The 19,177-nt window shown below is 38.9% G+C and overlaps 1 protein-coding gene across 5 annotated transcripts in view; it reads left to right on the top strand.

Moving 5' to 3' along the window:
- The window catches only part of ENTREP2 (endosomal transmembrane epsin interactor 2), a 91,152-nt gene that overhangs the window by 58,506 nt on the left and 13,469 nt on the right, over positions 1 to 19,177 (top strand). Inside the window, exons 5-8 of one of the 5 annotated variants that reach the window (XM_036389569.2) lie at positions 8,336 to 8,443; positions 14,997 to 15,059; positions 17,662 to 17,822; positions 18,622 to 18,757. In XM_036389569.2, coding sequence (XP_036245462.1) covers positions 8,336 to 8,443; positions 14,997 to 15,059; positions 17,662 to 17,822; positions 18,622 to 18,757 — 468 coding nt within the window. The remainder of the gene's footprint in view (positions 1 to 8,335; positions 8,444 to 14,996; positions 15,060 to 17,661; positions 17,823 to 18,621; positions 18,758 to 19,177) is intronic. The other 4 variants (XM_036389571.2, XM_036389570.2, XM_036389572.2 and 1 more) reach the window with 4 other exon arrangements.

Below are 19,177 nucleotides of genomic sequence, written 5' to 3'. Positions count from 1 at the left end.
AATTGACATATCAACTTACATTACAAGAAAATGAGTTTAAGCACAGGAGTTCCTATGAGTATAGTCTGAGGGCAATTTTAATTATGTTCAGAACTTTTCATCTAAGAAAGGGTAGTTAGGAAAGTAACTTTTTCAGAAAGTTTTTACATCTTTTTCAGGTTTAATTCTACATTTGCTTTCTATTTGGCTTAGCTCTGATTCCTGGCTGTAAATTTAAGAACAGTAAGTAACAGCTGACAGTGATAAGGCTCACCCTCTTTAATTACAGTTAACAACTACAATGTGGTTTTAAAGAAACAGATGTTTAAGTACCAAAATCTCAATTGTATTCATTGTTTGAGGAGCCAGAGGGAGAGAAAATGTAGAGAACCAGAGTTAAGATTATACATTTCATGTATAACATTATGTAGGTTTCATGCTCCTCTTTATTGCAGGTGGGGTAAAAATCTGGTGTTTCCACTAAGTCACCCGTGGGGTTTTGGTGGCAGCAGCTGTGGAGCTCCATGTGAACAGAACAGTCCAGTACATCTCCCCTGTCTGATCCTGTTCCCAGGCAGTCACACAGGACAAGGAAAACCAGCAGTGGCTCCTGTGTATGAGAACTGAGCCTTGCCTCATATTGAGTGGGGGGTTATAATTGCTTTGAAAAATCTCTAAATTTGTTGTTGTTGTTTCTGCAATGAACCATCTCTATGTGCTTTTTTGTAAATCAATCCTCCTTCTTTCTCCATTTCAAGCCCTGAATAAACTACTCAAACCTTTTAATGGGGACAGAGGAGCTACCCCTGCAGCATGTATGGTCCCATATAGGCACATTCATAGATACAAGTATTGATTGCAAATGCTGACTGATCTATGAGGGCTGACTTCTGAAATCAGTTGAATAGTGGGGTTTCAGCACAAAATTATATGTTCCAGCAAAATGGACAAAAATACTGTGCTATTTCACTGTTGTACTGGGGTCTCAGCCCACTCAAGGGTGTTGAATTGTAGGGTTAGAAATATAAATATAAGATACCACACTTGTAGTCTTGTCTGCACACCTCAGTAAAAATAGCACAGCTGCATGATGTGATGGACTGCCATTAAGATCTGCAGACACCCAAGTGGGATCCATCTCCCCTGGTTTACAGTGGAGACAATTCCTGGTTTCTGTATTTCACTAGGAGATGTGGGGTTTTTTTACAGTTTCCTGCAGTAGTAGCTCCTAAACTGCCCCTGAAAATAAGGTTCTTTGCTTTCCTCTGGATACTCAGGGTCAATAATCTGTGCTTCTAAAGGATGTCAGTTCCTAGTATCTTGATTTTTTTTTTTTTACAGTAACCACCCTTCTAGAACAGCTTTATCCTTTATTAGGAAGTTACTTTGTTTAATTAAAGCCAAATGAAGGCACAAGCAAATCCTACCTATTTACAAAATTAGTTAAAAGAATTTAAAAGGTTTATTAAGAATCAGGCATCCAAAAATGAGATGAAGGCCCCAGATGGGATGGATTTAGGATGCAGTTTCAATAACATCAACTTAATCTGTTTTCCCACAGGAAGGTGATGAAATTTTAAGGAACTGACTTTTTCTTGTCGTGTTAATTAAAGTAAAAAGGCTAAATTTTTCTGATATCTTTCATCTATGAAAATTTTGTCTTCTTTCTAAACTCAGAGTATTCTTAACTTACTGAAGATATACCTGCAACATTTTGAGAGGATGAAGTTAGGTATTTAGAAGTTTGAATTATTTTGTAACATATTATTGCTGTCTGATACTGACATGCAAGAGGAGCATGTTATTCTATTTTGGTTTAGTAAGGATACAGTTGAGTATTGTTAATTACTTTTAACAGCTTACACAGTCCAGAATACCTGCAGCCATGATTTGCTATTTATGTAATCACCTCCTACTTAAGGTGCATCTGTAGAATGCTTATGTGACTACCAGACAAAGAGAGAAGCTGATTCCCTCCTCTGTCTTCAGCATAAATAGTTGGTTTGGAGCTGCTAAAGTTTAAGTACAATATAAATAGTAGGGTTTTATGAACTATAAAGTAATATAAAGTTTCAGGTTTCTGGTTCCATTCATTAGTTAGGCATCTCTATTAAAGATTTATATAGCTCAGGGCTCTTGAAGTCTTCTGTGTGAATACTTTCTTTCCTTTCCTCTCCTTTGAATCCGAACTTATTGTTTCTGAGTTTCCTGATGACCAAGTCTACTCGTATATTTAATTTTTTTCATTCAGAGATGCTTCCACTTGCAAAACAGAGGAGGATGGCTCCTAGCATGTTCTTTAGAGTTATGAGAACAATCTTTCCTCAGGTTTACTGTAAGACCAAATGCAATATTATTAATTTTATTGAATGACTTACCTGAAAGGCTTCCTAAGCTACTTAAAATTGGATAAAGCTCAGCCCAGAATAAGTAATTCCAGATCAGATTTTTAAATGCTGGATTTGTTTCACATTCCTTTACAGGCAGCTGAAAATATTCTCTACATTCAGTGTGTGTTTACCACACCAAGACCATCAAAAATAGGGTGGATCAGGGTGGGCTTTGTAGTCTGAGTAGCTGAGCTACTTTTCCTTCCTCATACTTCTTTCTGTTCCTAGCTTGGACAATGAGTGGATATGGTTGTAAACTTCTCTCATGGCTGAAAAGGTGCCTCTTTGAATGACTGCAGTCTGTTTATTCCATCCTTGTCCAGTTATATGTTGTGAAACCTTAGTCTTTCAGGAGTCTCTATCATATCCCCAGTACCAAATTCTATGCAGACACCAGAGTTGGAAGGTATGCAAACTTGAGTGCAAGCAGAGAAGACCTTTTCCAGTTTATTTTTAAGTAGCAGTGCACTGTGCACTGCTTCTTAAAAATATAATAAAATAGTGAATTATACTCTACTTTCAAACCTTAAATCTATTTTATGAAGTGTTGATCATCTCTCCATTTACAATGCAATGTGTGGTTGAGACCCAGTTGACTCAGAATTAATTCTTGAGCCTTCCTTGTATTAGAGCAGATATTTTTACCAGTGTTTTTCTAGATGTATCCAGTGAGAACAACTAAAGTTATATTTTGAGTTGAAAGGATTGTTGTCCTTGAATTCTTGAATAAAAGAAGTACATTGACACTAATTTCATGGGTGAAAAAGCTTTGCTGCTCATTATCTCTTTTCAGGATACAGTAGTATAAGAAATGAAGCACTGTAATTGAAGTCAATCAAGGAGAAAGGAAATCATCTCCACAGTGTTGCAGCCGTGGAGCTGCTTTGAGCCATTGATGACTGGGGATGCTGAGATCCCTGTGCTCAGGGCTGCTGCTCACAGAGTGCTCCTTTCACACATCAGCAAGCTGATCTTGCTGCTTTCATCGTGTATTGGCTAAAGTCTCAAAAGTGGAGAGAACCTCAAAGACTACAAATCTTTTATTTCCACAGGAAAATATTCTATTCAGCCAGCAAAATGTGAGTGTGTTGTAAAGAGAGCTGGTCAGTTCAATACTGTTGAGCAGACTGGAACTCATAAAATGAAATGGATGTACTTTGTGTCTTTCTAGAGCAAAACAGGTTTAAATACAGTTTCTCAATGCTGTGTAAGCAGCACAGCTGATTAATTTTCTATGTAGTAGTTGGCAGAGTGAATATTTTGAGGTAATCGTGCTTCATCTGTGTGGTGTGGTCTGTACTGAGTGACAAATTCTCTGCTTTGATGTTCATGCGTGTAACTTCATTTGCAGTGCAGTTATTGCTGTGATAGGAAGAAGCAAGAGAGTGACTAAATATTTACCAAAGCCTGCATTTGAGTTGAGTTTTGAAGATGTGCAGACATTCTGGTTTTAGCCTGGCTTACTTGATGGTTTTGAAAGATAACTGATATTGGAGACAACAGCAGTTATAAATTGGTGTCTATGCTGAAGGAACTCTATGGGTATGGCCCACCATTAGAGTGAAGTGCTGCTATTCCAGTTCTGCTTTGTATTTGCTGTGATAGGAGGCACAAATGATGTTCTGAAGGACAAAATTTCAGCAGGGTGAACACACATGCAATGAGTGTTCATTGGTTATAAGGGCCCAGCTCTGCCAGTGCACCCATCACTGGCTGATGGGATTTGTGCCGTTGTCATTTTTCATTTTAGATTCTATCTCATCTCTTTGCTTCTGTCAGGTAATTGCATGTGCTAACAGCTGTTCTAAATTGCTTTGTTAAATGATTGTTTCTACAGTTGAGTTATCGATGTGGCAATCACCAATTTTTTACTTATTCCAGTTTGATACCATCTGACTGCTTTATCACCCAGCAGTTTGAGGGAAAACAAAGAAAATCAGTTTTTAGAACAAATTGCTTTTCGAGCATATTGCAGTATGAGGTTTTTTATATGATATTCTCAATTAATTATATCTTAAAATTACATTTTTTGAATACAGAATATTAAAATATTGCAATTAAACATTCAGATTTTAAATAATACTCAGGTTTTGTAATGCATATCCTATTTTAATCTGTTCTGTAGGATTTTGGACTACACATTTACAGAACATGCATTTTTATACATTTATGTATTGTTTTAATTATGCTAGTAATGGAAGAACTGAGGTGCAGTAGCACAAAAACAGTGTCAAAAGAATAACAGTGAAAAGAGCTTGAATTAGAAAAAAGAAATAAATAGCTGTTCTGTCCCTAAGTTAGACATATGGGAAATGATAGTGTGAAGAAGATTTGAGAATGCACAGGTATCATGTGGGAATGCACAGGTATCCTTTGGGAACACAGCACAAGTCAAAGGTGTCTGTTGTTATGGAGGGAAAGCATGATAAAAAGTTATGCAGGTGCTGGCACCATTAATTTGGTAATTGTTCAAGTTGTAGTATAAATGGAATACTGCAACCATGAAATCTTGCTTTTTTTCACTGTCAGAATTAAATTTTAGTTTTGCTTTTAAGATTTAGTGAGGGACCTACTTGGGAAAATAAGTGGCCACAGAGAAACAGCTCACAGTGCTGCCTGACTCCTGTGGCTGTCTCTCTGGGCTGGTCTAGGCATGGTTCCAGGCAATTCTGACAGCTGATTCCACTCTAGAGGGATTCGTGTCCTCTGCAGCTAGTGAGCTAAGGTGTATGAAGAAAATTGTATAAGTAACCTGTTGAAGAATAATCCTCCCTAGGATTATACTTATCAGAGCATTAATTGTCATATAAACATGCTGAAGAATCAGAGTTTTGTCTTGAAAAGACAAAGACAGCATCTAAGAGAAAATTGGTTCAGCCATTTCTGAGGAGCAGAGAATTGTACTTCATGCCATTAGAGATTCATGTGTTGTGTGTTCTGATTAGTGTTCTGGTAGAAGTCAGCTAAAGATCTGTTACTAAAGCTCCCTGATTTTGTATTTAGTACAGATTTCCTGCTCCTTTAGACACCTATAAATGTAGCTGGCTGGGGCTGTGGGGAGTTGGATTGGCCCTGTTGTGGTTACTGCTTTTTCACAGACATTTCCTAAAGGACACTTTAATTGTCATTGTTTGTTCCAGCTGCTGTCTGTCAGCACCTACCCTGTCCTTCTGGCACTGTGCTTGACCATGGAGGACTTTAGTTCCTGCTCACTTTTTATCTATAGCTGAATAAATGAGTGTCATGGATTACCTAATTATTTTTTCTACAGGGCACAGGGAGTGAATTTCCTGAAAATGGTAAATTGCCTGAGGCTGATTAATGTTTGGGGAGGGTGGGGGAGTGGGGAGCAGAGGAGGGTGGGTTGTGGCTTGATTCCTGTTTGAGTTGAAACAGACTTTAGGATAAAAAAGCCAAAACAAATAAAGAAGCAGTCTTGCTTTAAGAAATATCTAGTGGTGGTGAGGCCTCCACAATTACTGCTCAGTTATTACTGTCTCTGTTAAAATTTTAGACTTACAATGTTTTAGATGTCTGCTCCCTATTGATCTTTATGAAATACATAAAAACTCTGCATCCCTGCATTTGGGGTTTTCTAGTTGTACCTTCACCTTCAAAGAGGTTGTAGCAGGAAGAGAAATTGTGTGCTTAGCTGGACAGGAGTGTGTGGAAAGAGGCTGCTGCTCCTGTGGGCAGCAATCGCTGCCCTACATCAAAAGCAAAATGCTGAGTAACAAACGGAGCACAGCTGTCCCAGCGTGCCAGGAAACATCTCAGGGTGGGTAAGGATGAGTGCAGCCTGCAAGGCACAAGAAATAATCCTCACACCAGAGCTGGTGTTTGCAAGGCCTTCAGTTGTATCTGGTTTAGGATCCTGCATTTAAGGAAAGATGTGGACCCAGGTGAAGTGAAACAAATTAGATTAATGCAAAGGATCAGAGGCCTGGAAAGTTGATTTCAGTTGAGAATTGGAGAAAATGGTGTTAATATGTCATGCAGTAAAGGTGAAAAAGGCTTCAAGAGTGATAATAGAGTTCAAAGGTATAAAAGTCTGCTGTGTAACAGCCTGTTCTCAAGAGCTATAGAAGAAAAGAAGCCATGGGTTTCATCTGTGGGATGGACATAACCAGGACACTGATGGTAAAAATAAACACTGGAATAGTGAATAATAGTGATGAAGCTGTGGGGTCCTTAAGAACAGATGAGAAAAACATCTGCCATGAGACTTAGAGGCACAGTTAAGTCTGTCCTGGGACATGTAAAGGTGTATGAAGGTCTTGGAGACACTTTGCATCCTAATTTAGAACTTTGATTTTATTATTTAGCATAAATGGTATTAAGTTAAGCACTCAGATTGGCTAAGTTTTTTGTATTTGAATGGCTGTAGTAGGAAATGGATGATGTTTCTTCCTGCTAGGAAATTGTCCTATTTTCTACCCTAGATCTTGTCTCTGCCTCAGTGTTCTTTACCTAGGTTTGCATATGGAAAGCAGAACATGAAGGATCTCAATTTCCTTTTTTTTGGCACTGTTAACTAATTGGGTCTCCAGGGATCACTTTGTCTGTTTACCTCTATTTGAATGCTCTAAGTGAGTCTGTATGACTTCAAGTGAGTCCTCTGCATCACCTTCTGTCAGCGACTTAGTGATTGGCCCCTCCAGTATTTTCCTGTTAATGCTGATGATTCATTATTCCTCTGGCTGAAGGGCTGGCCAAGAAGACAGAAAACTACTGACCAGATCAGCAAGAGCAAATCTGGCTCAGTGGAAGTTATTAAATGACTAAAACTTGTTGGCCCATTTATTGTCTGCCTGGTTCCCATGGCTGGCATTTCCATCTTCAAATGAAGGTCACTTGAGGAGCAAACAATTACAGTGGCAGGAGTAAATCTGCACCTTTCTATCATTTGTTTCAGAACTGTTGGGGAAAACAAAGCAATTTTTAGCAGAGAAGTTATTTCATGCATTGGCAGTGAATGAAATACTCTTTTAAACTTAGACCCTATGGAATGTTCTTCACACAGTGAGTGTTTTTTACTCACTGTGTTGTAGCAATTTTGTTCTGTTCTCTGTGCTGCTTTTTCTCAAATGCTTTTACTGGCTATTCAGAGAACTGGGCCACACAATAGCCCCAGCAGCCATGCAGTTTCTGTACAAGGATTGTAGTAGTTTTGAAATGTTGCCAGCACACTAAATTCTTTTCTGGTCTTTTCACTGGCTGTGGAGCAAGTAAATACAAATCCGATGATTGGAAGAGAGATAAATGCTTTATTTTTAGTGACACCATTGCTATAAAAATGTTCCACTTTAATTCAAATGTGTATTTTCTTTTATTCTACTTGTTAAACCAATATTCTGTGTTCTATTTTAAACTTCTTGTTCTTTAAAAAAAAAGCCAACAATATGACCATAGGCACTCAATTCATCAGTAGAAGGTGAAATATCTGGGTGTGTAATCACTGCTTTTCTCTCATGTATAAAAATATTTCAGATGCATTGAGTTTCTGACCACAGGATAAGTCTCTATTTCATACTAGAATTTTTTTAACACACAACCCTAAGTTGTAGATTTCAACTACTCAAAGCAATAATATTTCTGCATGTAGTTTTTAATCAGAGATGTCTTTTAGAGTATCTTTCCTTGTGATAGCTGCAGCTTGGAGTGGACTGTGAAAGAGTGATTTGTCTTTTTGGGGAACAAGGAATTTTGAATATCAATATTTCTGAGGAAGTATCTAATAGCAAATGTGTTGTGAGAACTGGGAAAGGGAAGATGTTTGTTTCTGTAATTGCTGCCTTTGTGGATTGCTACCTGAAAAAGATTACAAGCCAAATTAGTTCTACCCAGTTATTTGGGACCTTATTCATGGATAGCAGCTGAGAGTGTTTGTTATCAAATTCCTCAAGCATCTCCTGTGCTTTGTGTCTCTGAGATAAGAGATGATATTCTGCTGCTGTCTCTTGCAGGACCTGTTGTTCAGTGTGTGCGCTCTCAATATCATCTCCACCATTGTCTGTGCTTTGGCAACAGCAATGTGTTGCATGCAGATGGTTTCTTCTGATCTCCTGCAAATGGTGAGTACGTTTCAGTGCCAACACAGGGTTTGTCCAGCATAGCACAGTGTCCTTCTCTGTGGATGCTCATTTGCACCTACTCCTTGCTTATAAACTTCAGCCTATTTGTGTCTCTGTGTAGTGTTAGAATGTGTGTGTACATGGGTGTATTTTTTGTCTGCATACATCTATATAAACATAGCATATAGATGTATGCAGCATGAGGAGCTGCTGTGCTTCAATGTTTATGTATTATAGTGTATGATCAGGATTTTGCAACTGGGACTTGTTCTTTTTGTTAACGAGGTTATTAATGAGGTTCAGTTACATTTGCTGTCATCACTTGTATATTATCTCCAGTTTCCACACTCCCCAGAGCAATTACTTAGCTTTAAAATCCTAGTTTTCATTACTAGATTGCTATGAGAGCTACAGAGTATGAGAAATACAACCTCAAAACTGGAACTTTTCACAGCCCTGTGCCAATAATTGTGTTTTCATAAGGAAAACGTGTTCAGTCAGAGTAACATTTGTGTTCAAAACAAGAGCAAAAAGGATCATTAGTCTTCTGCACAGTCAGCTGCATCACAGGATGCTGTCTTGTTTTGGTTGGACAAAGGCAGCTTTCCTATTCCAAATGAGTGTTGGATTCGCAGGGTTTCAATGTAAAAAAAAAACCAACAAAATTTTAAAAACCTTTGTATTTTTCAGGCTAGCTCCACTGCTTGTAACCTTGCTCTATTGCTGGTTAATCTAGGAAATGTCCTGTTTAATAAAGGAGGGCAAACACACAAATCTAATACTGGCCATATGTACATCTGGTATTGGAAAAGTTTGCATGGATGGAAGACTGGCCCAACAAGTCAGCTGCAAACCATTTAAAGAACTCAGAAATGTTGTAAAGCCTGCCCATGCAGGCACAGGTCTTTTAAAAAGAAATAATTAGAAATACACTGGGTGCCATGGGTATTGATTTAAGTGCATGAATTACAGAGATAAGGCTGCCCTTTCTAGACAAGTGTTCCAGTCACTGGGTTTCAAACCCAGTTAAAAAATATCTTCAGTCTGGGATCTGATGTTTGCTTCACATAGAAATGGGTATTATAAGTTGGGCTCATATGTTTAGGTAATTACTGCAAATAGTACATAAATGCATTTTTGCTGTAGGGCTCTGTTTATGCATATTGTGCAGGCTTGTAGAGGCTTGTAAACAGTGCTTATTTAATAACACTAGTATGGATGGGAAATAATTAACAGAAATAATGTTCAGCTTCAGCTGATGACACTTATATTTTAAATGTTAAAGGGTCTTTATTGGATTCTGGCTATTCTTTCTTTTCATACACTCTCCCCCTCCATATCTACTACAAGAATGCCCATTGACTAAAGAACTTTTTCACCTTGCAGTGATGATGAGGAGATGAAGAGATTATCATTACCTTGAAAAATCTGTCTGTCTAGTGGAAAAATGGTAGCAGTGATCCAGAGGTGTATATTCCAGGAATCTTGATCTACACTTAATGGTATTTAGCAGTGTAAGAGGAATAAAAACAAATAGGTAACAATGAACCAAGACCGATATTAAACTGTTTCTGATGGGCATATGCAAGAAGCAGTAACCTCAATAGGAAGTCAAATTCCTAAAAGCACATAATTTTTCTCTCTGCCACCTCATTCTGGATGTCTTTAAGATTCTTTCTTTCCCACCTAGCAATGCTGCCATTTCTTGGTTTCAGTGTTTATTTCTTTTTGCTTCCTATGCTTTGTGTTTCCAGCTTTCTGTTTTCTTGCTTAGCTGTCTGTTCTCCCACCCTTTCAGCTCCATCAACAAGAAATTTCTTCCTTCTCCCCAGAGGAAGGGAAATACAAATATATCTATATTTCTGCTCAATCCCAGTCTTTTCTTGTTTATCAGTTTTTCCCTTTCTTTTTTCAGGTTGCTGAGCCAGATTCCTACCGGGCCTAAGTGAGCGTAACTTCCCTGGGGCTACGCTGACTTAGACCAGCTCAACTCTCACCTGAGGATTTCTTTTTCTTTCACTACTTTCAGCCTATTGTCCCATGATCTGCAGCTCCCCTTTGCTCTACTACACCCAGAAATCCGATTACCTTCATTTTCTCTTGCTTGTTAATGCTGGATTTGTGCTTTTTCCTTTTACTTTTCACTGATGCATGCATCTTCTCTTAGCGGGGTTGTACCAGGTTGGAAGTTTGACAGCAGCAGCAAAGATACCACTCCTCAAAGCTGAGAAGGTTTTAATTATTGTGCTGATGGTTTTACTCTGTTCTGCAGTATTCAGGAGCTCTGTAGGCTCTCCTGTAACAAGAAGAGGCAATAGGGAGCAGCCTCCTTGGATGTCATTAGGTTATCATTAGAGCAATCAGTTCTGCGATTCCTGTGCTGTTGTCTCTGAAATTAATCCATTGGAATGGTAATTTTTGCAAATTCGAAGAATTCCAATTTATTGCTTAGCAACATAAAGCAGGTGTAACAGTCTCAAGAAAATCTGCAGCAATGATTCTGTGATTTTGTGCTTTTGCATACAGCAAATGTCTTGATTCATACAGGCAAGCTGATGTATTTTACTGGAAACTCTTGTCTTCTGACATCCCAGCCTTTAGGAAGAACATCCTAAAAACACAAACACAAGCTGTCCAGTAGTAAGCAAAGTTTAAATTTTCCAGTGAATTTGAAGAGGGGTTTTTTAGTTTAAAACCAGTCCTACCTAACAAATATTTTATTTCAAATGCTAAGGGAAAAAATACAGCAGAATACTTCAAAGTGGTTTTATTGCTTTATATTTTATTTTATATTTTTTCTGGATTGTTCCTTGTTTGAGTTGACTGTTTTAGAAAGTACCCCAAAATTTTCATTTCACTTTAGCCTTTCTCATTGTGTTAAGTATATGCATTTGCCCAGGCAAAGAAGCCCTACCAATTGTACTAAAGCTGCAAGAGAAAGTGATACCATAGCTAAAGATTGGAAAGGCATTTGTTGTGTCTCACTAGAGAGTTTAAGGCTGCACTCCATTACAGGGCTTCCCAGAATTGTTCTTTCTATGTGCACACCCCTCCAGGAAATAAATGTGAATCAAATCAGATCATATTGAGGCTCTGTAATGTGAAGAAACCGCTCTTAATAACCAAACTGTCACTTCCATGATATTTCATTTGTTGCCTGAGGCAGTTTCAGTTTGCATCTTGTCTGATGAATGGCTACTGTGAAAATGCACCCTGTTTTCTTCAAAAGGTAGCTGCCTGGATTAAAGTAAGAAATACAAAATATTACAGCCACTGTGGCCAGGCTGAAGCATGAATTACACCTATTCCAGTTCTTCTTCCACTCCTGATATGTTTATACACTTCTTATCCTTGAAGTGCTGGCACTGATACCATTGAATGTGTTCTGATTTTATCACCATCACTGTTAATATCTGTTCATGTTGTGTGATACCTAAAACCATCTGTTATTTTGTAAAGAAAATAAGGTAATGATGACACATGCAAGCTGTAATGTTTAATTACTATTTTCATCAGTCCTAGTGATAATTCAGCATGTCATTATCTTAATAGGCTGTAGTTAATATTTCTACTCAAACACCTCACAGAAAGCATCTCTGTATGAGGGTAATATTTTGCTGGCATTGTTTGACCCTCATATTCTGGGGAAATAGTAATAAAAACCCTTCAGAGTGAAGCTTAAGTGAGAATTGAGATTATTGATAATAATTACATTATTACATATCATTTTAAATTTAATCTAATGACATCAAAACTTAAATAATCCTTTTTTGGGCACAAAGTTCACTTAAGGTAGTGTAAAACCCAGATGACATTCCCTTTAGAAACATGCATTGGGAATGATGTACATCCATAGAAAAATCCTAAATGTAAATATGGTTGCATAAATACTCCCCTCACACCCACCATAAATGCACACCTTAGGTCAGGAAATCTTTTGACATTTTTAACAAATGTACGATTTTTCATCAAACACTTTATTGGTAGAATAAGAATATTTCATATTTAAGACTAAAATATGGTAAGTACTTCAAAAAAGGTATCACAGAGCAAATACCCATGAGGCTCCTGTGATGGTTGTAGGAACAGCAACTGGAAACAACTGAGCAGAAAAATCTGAATGTGTTTTCCATATCAAAATATTTTCTGTCTCATAATTTCCCTTTAAGATCAGGGACAAATTATAAGAGTCAACCAGGATCCTTCTGTTCTTGTAGACAATTAGAGTCTACATTTCCCTTCAGCAGATACTAATTCCAGTGTTTTAGAAAAGGAAAACAGCAACCTGTCCAGGAGGACAGCTAATTGAAGACAGAATTATAGACCCGAGTGTATTGCACAGAGCTTTCACTCAGGATAACGTGCCAGTATTTAATTATATGCAATTAGAAATTTTTATTTCCCATTCTCAAAAATCAGCAGATTTTTATAAATTACTGAAATGAGAATAATGAACTCTGGAGTCTCCAAAGGACTGATTTCAGAGTTATACAGTGCATGTAATAAATGTGATATGGAAGACAGTGGTAATTACCTGCAGATACAGGAAAAACTCAGATAAGTTTCCCTTAGAGCACGAGGCACATACTGATATAAGGCACTTGTGGTTGAGATAAGCTGTAATTGCTGAGCAGTGGCTCCCAGCAGTGGCATTTCCATGGGCTCAGTGGTGCTGAGCAGGATGTGCAGAGCACAGAAAGTCTCTGCTGATGTTCAGTGGGCAGGTCCCACAGCTGGAGTCCTGGTGCTGAGCTGTTAGTCTGACATGCCTTGGGCAGAAGGATGGACCACATGGTATCACATGAGGAACTCTTTCAATAGAGAATTATATTGACAGGTCTTACCTGCTGTTTCTTCAGCTCCTTAACTGGGTCTCCTCTATCAGCTTTTACCTCAGTGTGCTCAGAATATCCAGAACATGAATAATACCTTCTGATCACTTCAGTGACCAGCTTACAGACAGCCCTTCAGTGAAGAGCTGGAAATTTGGTCTGACAAAAAGAGAGGGAGTTTTATAATTTTACACATATCTATGTAATGGTGTTTATTCCACCTGGAAAATTCTAACACTGAGAGATGTGTTACTCTTCACTGGGCAGGGATAGCTGATGTGTCTGGCTGCAGGCTGGGAGCTGGCAGAGGAGGTTGCTGGTGTCCAGCCCCATTGTTGGCTGTGTGGAATTCTCAGTGCTGTGGCAATGGACCCTTGAGCATAACTGCATTTTCAAAAACTCTTCCCTCTTCTGGAAGTGGGGTACTTCTAGCACTTGTGCTTCTAATTCCCTGCTTCCTAACAACTTGCTGCTGCTGCCATGGCAAACTTCTGTATTGAATGCAGGTCCAAGCAGTGGGTTTACAGCATTTTACAGCTTTCTTGTTTACCCTGCTGCAACCAGGCAGAGAGCATGTTTTACTCTTCCCTCATAGCTGCAGACAAAATTAAAACAATAAGTGGTGCTCACTATGCGGGCTGTTTAAATCAGGCTGTTCCACTCTGTCCAAATCAGATGTGCCCAGTGAAAACACTGAGTTCTGTGGTCAGTGTGTGCTCTGTGTTCCACATGCCTTTAGCACAAGCACTGGGCTGTGTAATGCCCATCCAGTATCAGACACGTTTCAAACACACTAAAGGCCAAGGATGAGAAAATACCTCTCTGTGTGAGTGTAATAGTCTGAATGCCAAGCTTCAAACATAAGGTCAGCTGTTTCCTAGAAGACCATGAATTCCAGATCTGTATTTCGTTGCCTGTTAAATTTCTGAAAGCTCCCAGCATCCAACAGCTCTAGGAGGGTAATAGAAATGGTTGAGTCTTCTGGATTTCCACAGCTGTGGGCTTTCTCTTTCTTTCTAGTAAATATGTTTGAAGTATCTGTTGATAGCTGTAAATTTTTGCTGAGCTTTTAATGCAGTTGGGTATTTAGCATTTAACAGAGATGCTGTATGCTGTTTATCTTTGTCTGCAACCATTTTCTCTCCATTGCTTCTGCAGTGGCCATTAGTTTGATCCCAAGGCTGGCTGGGAGTCCCACTGTGTGAGCTGTTCCATGGTGTGAGCTGCAGTTTTTGACATGATATTGAGTGCAGCTTGATCCTGTTTATCCTGGTCACTGAACAGCCACCCCCATTTTCTGCTTGGCAGTTCTTGTTGTTGCCTGTCCCGTTTCCCATCAGTATCTTGAGACTGATTTTTTGATAACAGCTGTCTTCTAATACCAGAAATATGTGTTTCTGTCTGAAAGTATTTGTCAGTGTTTCTGCAGCTTTCTCAGCTCTTTGCATTTTATTACTGTCTTTTTTTAACCTATGAAATTTGTATTAAGCCTTTGCTGAAACCCTGCCAGACTTCACTATTTGAGACTAACTCTTGAAGATATTTAAAATACATTTTCCTGTAGAAAGAATAAACTTTTGCAGGCTAGCAGAGATCAGTAGACAAGTAGTGTGGAATAAAATATGACTTAATTCCCACTTACTAGCTTTCAATTGTTTTCTCAAGGATATCTGTTCTTTGTGGTAATCCCTTATATTTGCTATTGTTTCATTTCCTGCTAGTTTCCCTCTTACAGCCTTTTTCACTTTAATTTCTGTGCCTCCCAGCAGGATGATATCACACAGGTAAAGTGTTGTTTATAAACACCCCCAAAATGTGTATTTCCATGTCCATCCTGCTGCTCGTTGTCAAGTGTTGGTCACAGTTCGTGTCCATGGTTTGTTATTGCCAGACCTTGAAAGGGATGCAGGCAATTCTGCTGTTCAACTGAGCTGCATCCAAGCATCAGATCTTTTCCTCCTGGAGCCACAGCCCCTTCTGCCCTGTGTAAAACCTCTCCCTTCTGTCATGCCCCACAGTGTGTGCTGATGGTTCCCTGCTCTGCAAGTGCCCTGTGTTTAACTGCCCTGTTCTGACAGGGGTGAGGGGATCACTCCCAGTGTGAGGCTGAGTGCATCCAGCTCCAGGGAGCTCCAGGACTGAGGGAACAGAGCTGCAAATTCTCTGGTGCAAACCAAAGCTTGGGGTCCATGGCAGTATGGAAACAGTCTGGGAAAAGGTCAAGGAAGTTGTAAATTAAAGTGGTTTTTTTTCCAGACTGTAAAAATGACCCCAACTATCAACTGTTTTAGGAAGATGAGGGCAGTCCTGAGTTTGGTGGAGTCAAATATTGTACAAAATATGACCCAGCATACTTGGATATTTGTGTTCATTATGATAAATGTTTACAGGTTTTAGGTAATTATGTTGATGTTTGTCTTGCTTCCTTTTTTCCTAAAAGATTCTTCCATGTATTTGAGATGGTAACAGACCAATGATTGCTTAGGGCAGAAGTTTGGAGTTTAATGGTTGGTATTAATGTTATGTTACACTTTGGGAAGTGGCTGTTGAAAGATCAGATGAGTTTAGACCAAATGACTGCAAGCAAGTTGTGGGTTTTGGGTTTTTTTCCTGTAAGCCAAATAGAGAAATGTCTGATAGTACCTGGGATAGCAGCATCCCACCTCACATGGAGGATGAATGAGCTTCAGACATTTCACATAATGAAGAGTAAATCAAACTGATGCCATGTCTCTGTTTCTCTGCTGTACATGAGCAGAACACAATGGCTGAAAGTCCTTGCTTGGCTGTAGGATGTAAGGAAATTACAGTTCTGCAGAGGAGGTTCTTTATTAATAGTTATGTGTGGAAATATCTCTGGAGAGCTGAGCAGCAAGCAGCTAATACTTCATTCTCACAAAGAGGTGGTACTGGTCCTCCTGACCCTCTGCTGTGCTGTATTATTACAGCTCTGACCTTTCAAACAACAAACATAGAGGGAGTTTAATAAAACTAAGATGTAACTCAAGCTTTAAAGCGCAAAGACCAGTATCATTTCTGTGGTAATGTAAATTCAGCAGAACTACACCAAGTTAAATTTCAAAAAGTGATAAATATAGAAGTGTGGTATTAAAAATGAAGGTAATTTACTTTCTATTTGCTGGATCTCCTAAGCATAAACATTTTCCCTTTTATTTTACTGCTTCCCAAATCTTAATCATGGATTTAAACAAACAATAATGTAATGAGCCTACAGTACAAAAACATAGGTGGTCTTGTTCCAGCCCAAAAAAGAAATGTGCCCTCAGCAGAGTTTCTTAGCAGGCTTGTTTTACAAGGTAGGAGCTAAAGATCAAGTCATCTACTGATCCAAGAAAAGTGACATGAGAGCAGAAGCTTGCCTGGAAAAGAAAAAGTTCTGTGGTTTTGGATTGTCTTTTAGTACCCCTTTGATCCATGGGGACCAAATAGAGCCAGGTGTGGGTTGTGGGATCTTCAGGATGATCCATATTTGATCTTGGATTAGTTCAGGCCTTTCCCAGAACACTTCTGAGTGTTCCTGATATCTGGAATGCTTCTTTAGATCCCTGCCCTGCTGGAAGCTGATGCAGTTCTCTGTCACAAATGTTGATGTGGTTCTCAATATTATGACTTTTTTTTGTGCAGTGTAGTTATTTTCTTTTGGGTTTTGAGATGTGCATATGGAATAAATGTTTTTCTTACTTTCATACCAGTGCTTATAAGCTTTATACCACATTTAAGTGTGCAGTGTCTGTATCACCAAACCACAAACAGCTATTAAGAATATTTCATTTTACAAGAATAATAAAGAATAGCTATAAATGGCCCCTTCATTGGAAGTGAAAAATGGGTGGGATATTTCCAGTTGTTTTATTTAAAACATAATGTCTATGTAGTAGCCTGTTTCAAGGTAGATTTATTTGGGGTTGTTTTGGGGGTTGATATTGGGGTTTTTTTTTCTCTGTAAGTGCGTGGCAGTTCAGATTGGAAACAAAAACATGCAAATATTTATTTTAGTTTAGCAGTTATTAAAATAGAACTGATTATGTGGGGCTACAATAAAATAATATACAATGTAGAAATATTTCTTGAAAAGCCATTAAATTGTAAATGTCTGTGTCCTGCATCCTAAGACTGACTGACTTGGAGGCCCACAGCCTCTCTGTCTTTAGTAAAACCTTGTGCTGTATTTTGGCAATCTGACTCACCCTCCTCACTGATCACAAGTATTCTTATGCTCCCAGAAGTGCCTTTTTAATTTCAGCTTGGGTATTAATGAATTTGGTATTGGTCAGGGTTGCTAATATTGACCTTTTATTAAAATTGTTGATATTGGTGATGATGTTTCTACCATCTGAAGGAACTTTACCTGTTGTTCATTTCCAGTTTCTGCCACAGAGGCCACATTCTGCCAATCCTGACTGCATGACTCCACATGGAACTGTCCTGCACCAAACCTTGGATTTTGATGAGTTCATCCCACCAATCCCCCCCCCTCCCTACTACCCACCAGAGTACACCTGCACGCCCGTGGGGGAGGCACAGAGGTGATTCCCTTCCCTTCCCTTCCCTTCCCTTCCCTTCCCTTCCCTTCCCTTCCCTTCCCTTCCCTTCCCTTCCCTTCCCTTCCCTTCCCTTCCCTTCCCTTCCCTTCCCTTCCCTTCCCTTCCCTTCCCTTCCCTTCCCTTCCCTTCCCTTCCCTTCCCTTCCCTTCCCTTCCCTTCCCTTCCCTTCCCTTCCCTTCCCTTCCCACCAGCACTGGGTTCTGAGCTGTGGGCCTGCAGCTCTTTCAAAGAGCACAAACCCAAATCATGTCCCTCATTTACATTAGGCTCTTCTTTGCCAGAGAGATTCCATATGGTGTTTAGCAAACTTGTTAGGCTACATCTGGAAATATTTGCATTAAAGTATTTCTGCAGTAGAGGAATGACTGACCTTAACTAAGACAAGGATAACAATGTCTGAGCTTTGAGCAAAGGTCCCTTTGTAAGTGATCCTTTCACAGTTAACATTATACATTTGAAGTTGAGTCTGAGATTTAATTTTTAAGAAAATTATTGCAATTTATGTGTATTAATTTGGACTAGTGGAGGATGTTTATGATGGCAAAAGAGGCTGGTAAAAATGGCTGGCATCCTAAATAAAAAACAGTTGTTAAAGCTACCCTGTGAACCAGGGCTTCATTTTGGATGTCTTGTCTAATAAATTTCTTGAATGTAATTCTTTGTAGTGTATTGGCTTTTAATTCAGAGAAGTCTTTACATCACTGTGGTATAGGTAATAAATCAATGCCATTTCCTAATTGTTTGCTTGTTTATGTTTTTTTTTTGTTTTTTTTTTTTGTAGAAGTCTCCATTTGGACTTCCCTCATTCCCCATTTGGTGCTTTATATGAAGTAACCATTAATAGCCCAGGAATGCTGTATCCAAGTGAGCTGCCCCCTCCTTATGAGGCAGTGATTGGGGAGATGCCTGCCAGACAGGTGAGGAAAACCAAAGGAAATTCTTTATGTGGTCTTCACATTTTCATGCTGCAAAATAATTCTAGGTAAACTTTAAAGAACAATCATTAGAAAATACTTTTATTCTTTAAAAACATTTTCCAGACTATTTTCTTTAAAAGGGTTTAGCTAACAAATTTTACTTCCTATGCAGCAGCAGTGAGTAGTTCTCTATTGCTTAACCTGCTGATTGTTACAGTTTTTAGTCATCAGCTTCTGCTGTTATGTGACAAGAAACTGCTACTCCTGAGAGTGCAGGACACTTTAGCCTGAGCTTTCAGAAAGGATCCAGTGTACTTGAGACAAATGTTTACATTACACTTTTTGCTTTATTCTGACTGTATAGTATTGGCTGAGCTGAAACTGGAATTATAATGTATCTGCATGTACAGCCAGAGCTGA

This window comes from Molothrus ater, chromosome 13 (assembly GCF_012460135.2).
Source record: "Molothrus ater isolate BHLD 08-10-18 breed brown headed cowbird chromosome 13, BPBGC_Mater_1.1, whole genome shotgun sequence".
Taxonomy (NCBI): Eukaryota; Metazoa; Chordata; class Aves; order Passeriformes; family Icteridae; genus Molothrus; species Molothrus ater.
The sequence above is the reverse complement of the archived record's forward strand: the minus strand, read 5'-3'. Positions and strand labels throughout refer to the sequence as shown.